Source organism: Triticum dicoccoides, chromosome 7B, assembly GCF_002162155.2.
Source record: "Triticum dicoccoides isolate Atlit2015 ecotype Zavitan chromosome 7B, WEW_v2.0, whole genome shotgun sequence".
Lineage (NCBI taxonomy): Eukaryota > Viridiplantae > Streptophyta > Magnoliopsida > Poales > Poaceae > Triticum > Triticum dicoccoides.
In genome coordinates, this window is record NC_041393.1 from 651,230,766 (window position 1) to 651,237,077 (window position 6,312).

Genomic DNA, 6,312 nt, shown 5'->3' on the forward strand with positions numbered 1-6,312 from the left:
CATGGATTTTGGATCCATTGCGACCAACACAACGCAAATGTCGACATCCCAATAAGTGCCTTGACATCACAAAGTGCACACGATTCCATTGATTAACCGTGTACACAGTATGCCACATTGCACACAAGTTCATTTGCAATGCTTGCGGTATAAAAAAGCAGATGATTTCACATGTGCAAGATCACATCCATATAGCATAACCAACATGCATATATCAAAGTTCTAGACGACATCAACAAAGTTCAAAGCCAAAATAAAACTTCCATCAGGAATCATATGATCAGTCATGTACCTAATAGCCAGAATAGCACTTCCATCACGAATCATATAATAAAGTTCTAGATCACATCCATATGACCAGTGTCATGCACCTATAGCAAAATGCTATAAATCTAACTGACAAAGTTCTAGAAATCAAACGGACAAAGTTCTAGAAAAATCTATAACTGGTATCAGCTAGGTAGGTTCTAGAAGAGTTTCCCTGCCCAAGCTGGACCGCTGACTGGTCAGACAAATGTAGCATCATTCTGGGGCCGACTAACAACGACCCAATTGCTCCAGTATGCTCCCTTCTATCCCAATAATTTTCACCAATGAGTTCGAGTGGCCCTTGAGGAAAATATCCGTGATCTGCAATCAAATGATTCGCACACTGAGTATGGTCAAAATGAAGTCTCAAACAACTGATGCTATCAAATGACTCATGCCATGACATAGAACAGCTATGAATTATGAAAGTTCATGATGTTGCTCTCTACAAAACTGCTTTCACGAGAAGAATGGGCCAGAAAAAATGCCTGACATTATATATTAACAACTGATACTTTGTACGATCTATGCATATCAGCATACCTGGGTACACCCAAATAGCTTGAGAGTTTTCAACGATGAGCAACTGTCAACAATCAGCCCCAAAGCTTCATTGGACAGACCACGGCAGAAGGAAACATCCAGAACCTCCAAGCGTACAGAGCACTTGAGAGCAATCGCCCGTGCAGTAAGGTTTCCAACCTAAAGTAAGAGCAGTAATAATAGATTAAAATGTGCATAAAAGTTGTCACATACGAAACAACCAAGAAGTAACACAAAAATACAGTGAAACAAAGTAGACAGGAACAGTACAGTAAATGTGAGGCCAAAGGCAAGATGCATTTTCTGTTCCACATCAGTGTTAGATCTAAAGAAGGCGCGAGCCCCAGGAATTGGTGTCAGCTATGCAAGGGGGTTCTATGTTCCATGATATAGGACTTTGATTATGTTTGTCAGAACTGTGTGCATGACTTGTGTATGTATAGCTGACACCAATTATATGTCGGCCTGCGAGTGTTGGAGTATAATGTGAAAGCGTGTTTGCCCAATAGGGGATTAGTACTACAACTTGTAGAAGATCTACTGTCTACTTATTTCATCACTACCTTGAAATTTGATGGATCATCAAACTTAGATTTCAATAACAGTGCACCCGCTAGCATATTCTTATTTCAAGTATGATGACGTGGATACAGGTGCATACACTGGATTATAGTTACGTTTGCCTTCTGAAAGTTTCATATCAATGAGAAACACACATCCAAGCAGACGAAAGAGAGCATGGACAATGTACCTTCTCAATGTTGTTTAGGCTCAACTCAGTTAAAGATCCTCCAGATTCTTCCAAAAACTGAGACAGTGCTACATCACTGCAAAATTGATAAAGTTGATTGCAGCATAACGAAGATTTTTTGAACAATCTCATTACACAAAAATCATGTGCAGATCAACTGATCAATACAAAAGAAGACTACGAAAAACAATATATTCATAAACTGAAGCATCCGAAAAAGGTAAAACATGTTCAAAATATTCATAAGTGTTAAGCTGTGCTGATGCATTGGTTGAGACAGCAAATATCCCAGGAGAATAATAATATGTGTCAATATTAAATGATCAGGGGATGGTATCTTGTACACATAACTAAAGCATGAATCCCTTTCTTCTGGTTTGAATGTCCATGAGAACTTTTGGGAAACAGGAAATTAGTCAAGAGTCCTAATGGTGTGCTTGATTTTCTTATCCCTTGAATTTTACATTTTGATGTTTCCAACATCCTAATCCTAAAATGAACAGTAGCAATCAAATCTACTGAAAGAGAACATCATGACCACCAAACAGGTTACCTACACATGGCATCCAGCAGCACAATAAGACCTTGACAAATAGTGGAGTAAGAATCATGAATTCGCTTCTCATAATCAATTGGCGTTATTAAACACTCATTAAAGTCAGACCAAAATTAGCTTACTGAAAATCATGGGTAGATTGCTAGTTGAAAGGGAAAGCTAGTTCATATTCACTTATTATATACACCACAAAATTTTGAAAGCCTTAAGATTCATATGCACAATTTAAGCAGATATAAACATGAATATGAATGGAAAAATGTGAATACCTGAACGTATTCTTTTGAAGCTTTAATTTCTTTATAAGCCGACAGCCATCACGAAGATGTCTTGTTGCTGAGTCACGCAACCTATTCAAGTTTCGTATATCTAAAGATGATAACTGGGGGCAGTTCACCCCAATAGTCTTAATGGAAGATGAGGTCAGTTTCCTGCAAATTAGACAGCACGGTAACAAAAAAAGTCAGAATGTACCCTCATATCACTTCTCTTTATCTGCATAAACATGTCATAGTTGAACTTAAAAAGCATGACTCATCGTATTTATTGGTAAGTGGACACATTATCGTTGCAAGCGACTATGAAGAACATGGTTGGTTAGCATATACTCCCTCCGTTCCTCAATATAAGGTGTATTATTTTTCCAAAAAGTCAAACTTCTCTAAGTTTGACCAAGTTTATGGACAAAATATCAATATCTAGAATACCAAATCATTATCACTAGATTCATCATGAACTATATTTTTACATTTTATATATTTAGTATTATAAATCTTTATATATTTTGCTGTAAAGTTGGTCAAACATAGACAACAGTTGACTTTTTGAAAAACTAATACACCTTATATTTAGGAACGGAGGGAGTAGTACAGGGGGATCCTTAACTTACTCCACAATACAGGATATAGATATGGAATATTACATAGATAGATAGAGGAGGCATTTAAATAGGAAAGAGATTGTATTGGGTTTTGCAAGATTAGAGTTAGGAGGGTCAATGAACAAGAGAATAGTTATCAATCAAGCAAAAAGAATTTTAACAATCTATTTATGCCATTGTTCATCCTCTCTAACCTACTCCACAATCCCCTACAGGTCCAGCCATCTTCACAGCAGTAGATACCTAGTTTGTTCCATCAAGGATATTAATGTCCTCCCAGGTGTGAAGAACAAAGGCACAAATGACCAGTGACTCCAACTACAACTGAATTAATACTAAGGATCTATTCTGAAAGGCAAGATGAAAGTAAGGTACCAATTCCATTAGCAGCATGGAAAATCAAGCTACACTTTCAGCTTCTGTCTCCTACACACACACACACACATTTCCACACAACAATCTTACTAGAAGGTTTCAAATGGATAGGTAAGCATTTTTCAAGCAACACAACTGACAGAATACTGGTTACGAATAAGACACAGCAGCCATCTATCATATGACCAGTAAAGTTTGATAGTTTTCATAACAAAAAATATTTTAACGGGCTTCCTAATTCAGTGACAACTTAGAACTAGTGACTTCAGTTATAGAATGAAATCCTACGGACAAAATGCTCCTGGCATTTAAGTAAAAGGCAAATGGTAAAGTAGAAAAATGTAATCTTATAAGAGAACTGCAAGATATAACATACACTGAAGAAACTACAGCTACAAGTAGGAAGACTTACAGGCAACCAGCAAACGCTAACTCCCTTATATTAGAGCCATGTATAGGAATGAGCTCATTCACAAACTTGTCACAGACAGACTGTATGCCAGACATTGATAAAACCTCCAAATGTTTAATTTTCTTTAGAGCAGGAAGAACCATCATGGCATCCACATTTAGGCAGTCATTAATATATAGTTCTCTCAATACAGATTGCAGCCTATTAGCAAGATTCTCAATTCCAGTTGATGTGAGAAGAGAGCACTCGCTTAAATTGAGCGAACTCAGAGAAGGTGCTGCTGAGATGAGTTTGTCTAACCCATTATCAGAAAGACGGTAATTTCCCATCAGAGATATTTTTCTTAATAATGGCATGCAATTAGGAACCTTTGCCAAGGTAGCAGGCAAAATATAGTCAGGCATGCATCGCCCAGATAAGTCAAGCTGCAGAACCTTCACAAAAGAAACGAAAAGAGAAAATAAGTCCTTGAAAGATGACTTGTCCAAAAACAGGGCAGCAAAGTCTGCTGGTCAAACACTCATAATTAACAGAAGCAATGATGTCTTAGTTTCTCAATAACAAACTCATATGTTCAGCAAAAGCAGTAGATGATGTGATCATGAAACATGAATTGCATAAGAGAAAAGCAGTACCTCTAAGGATTCAGTCATGCATTTCCCAAAAACAGCCTCAAAGTCATCCTCATTCAACCACGAACACTCCCTAAGCTGCAGTGCCACAGGATTATCACACAAGATTTCAGTAAGAAGATGGGTATTCATCTTCCTAGAACGGCACAGTTCCGTGAGAAGTTTATGTTTTAACTCCTCAGGTATGCCTCCAAGTGATTCAATACCTTCAGCATGGCTTGCAAGAGTTTGCATGCATAAGCTCGCAAGTGACGGGACGGGGCGCAGCAGAGCTTTCTTGTTTTTCAAAGGTGTCCACAAAATGACATTATCAGCATCATTAGCTAGTTTAGACGATGGATTCAACTCCCGGGCTCTCAATTTAGCATCTCTATCATCCATGATCCTCAATGCAGTAGAATATGGACCTGGCCAATCCTGAGCATCAGCCGCAGGCTCTAACTCTTCCTCATCATCTTCGTCACTATGTACATCTTCATCTGCTTTGAAGAATGCAAATTTTGGGGCCAGCTTAATAGCTCTCTCTCTTGCCGCTTGCCTCCAAAGTGGCTCCACATCAGCATCAGCTGCTCCTGAGACGCTCTGATTCTCTTGTAAAACCACAGGTTCCCAATCCATGTCATCATCACTTAACTTCTGGGGCAATAAAACCTCTTCCGCAACCATCTTCCCCTTTCCTTTATCATCACGACTGAACTTCCTGGTCCTGGTACCAGATGGAATACCAACACTGACAGCAGAACCTGAATCATTGTTCCCAAGAACCAGCTTTGAGTTTCCTTCGCCTCTATTTCTAGACTCATGCCTGAGAACCTCCTCACTGAAATCCACATCCGCAAAGGCTTTGTCTGCGGCAGATGCTAACGGCTTAACAATGCCACCAGCTGCCTTCTCTGCCGAATCATGCATGAGCATAGACTCCTCACTGAAGAGCTGTTCATTCCTGTCATTAACCTGTCCAATTCCCCCTCTACGAGCCCTCGCAGAACCACCACTCCCCTGGCCTGTCATATGCGAACCCATAGCCACCACATTCGGTTCAGTCAGATTAAAAGGAGTGAACAAGTTTGCCGGTAGCTTCAAGCCACGATCCCCCGGCAGCACAAAATCCTCCCTGTCGCTCTCCGAATCAGGCACGTAATCGGCCGCCGCTCCAGCCAACCTGCTTGCGCTCCCTTTCACCGGTAGCACAAAGTCATCATCACTGTCGCTCTCTGAATCAGCCACGTAGTCGGCCAGCTGAGCCGATACGCCCTTACGCCAGTCGGCCAGCTGAGCCGATACGCCCTTACGCCGCTTCGCCATCCCGTCGGCGTCCTGGTGCAGCATTTCGTCGTGCACGTTGTGTCCAGACCCGGACCCCCCTCCATCCGGTCCAAGCCCCATCTCTGCGTGGGCATCTGGCTCCACCGGCCGCTTCCCGAGCCGAGACCCTGACCGCAAGCTCATGCGCGCCCCCTGACCACTGGAGCCGCCGCCGGTGCCGCCCGAGGCCCTAGCCTCGCCGCCGCCGCCGCCATCGCTCCCCAGCTCCCCGACCTCCGGGGAAGCAGCCGCAGCAACGGCGGAAGCACGAGGCCTCCCCTTCCTCCTTCCGCGAGCGCCCGACGAAGCGCCGTCCCGGTCGGAAGAGGCCGCCGGGGGTGTGCCCGGGCTGGCGGCGCCGGCCAGGCGCAGGCTGCGGCGGGGCGCCTCGACGGCGGGGGACTTGAGGGAGCCGCCGTCGTCGGCGGCGGGGGAGCCGAGGCCGAGGGAGACGGAGGTGGACGGGGACGGCACCGGCGTGCTCAGCAGGCCGACCATCGCCGGCGGCGGCGACTGCGGGGCGGGGGCGGGCGGGATGGCGGCCCTGGC

The 6,312-nt window shown here is 43.2% G+C and overlaps 1 protein-coding gene across 2 annotated transcripts; it reads right to left on the bottom strand.

Annotated features, from left to right (window-relative positions):
* Positions 1–251: 251 nt before the first annotated feature.
* On the bottom strand, positions 252–6,211 carry LOC119340922. 2 transcript variants are annotated; one of them, XM_037612820.1, is made up of 7 exons: positions 5,746–6,211; positions 4,462–5,712; positions 3,827–4,260; positions 2,429–2,590; positions 1,604–1,679; positions 853–1,011; positions 252–630 (listed from the first exon to the last, which is right to left on the bottom strand). In XM_037612820.1, exons 1-7 carry the CDS (start codon positions 5,905–5,907, stop codon positions 538–540), a joined length of 2,337 nt encoding a protein of 778 aa, XP_037468717.1. In that variant the 5' UTR covers positions 5,908–6,211; the 3' UTR covers positions 252–537. The 2 variants fall into 2 exon arrangements, with proteins under 2 accessions (XP_037468717.1, XP_037468716.1); XM_037612819.1 differs by having other exon boundaries at positions 4,462–6,211.
* Positions 6,212–6,312: the final 101 nt, after the last annotated feature.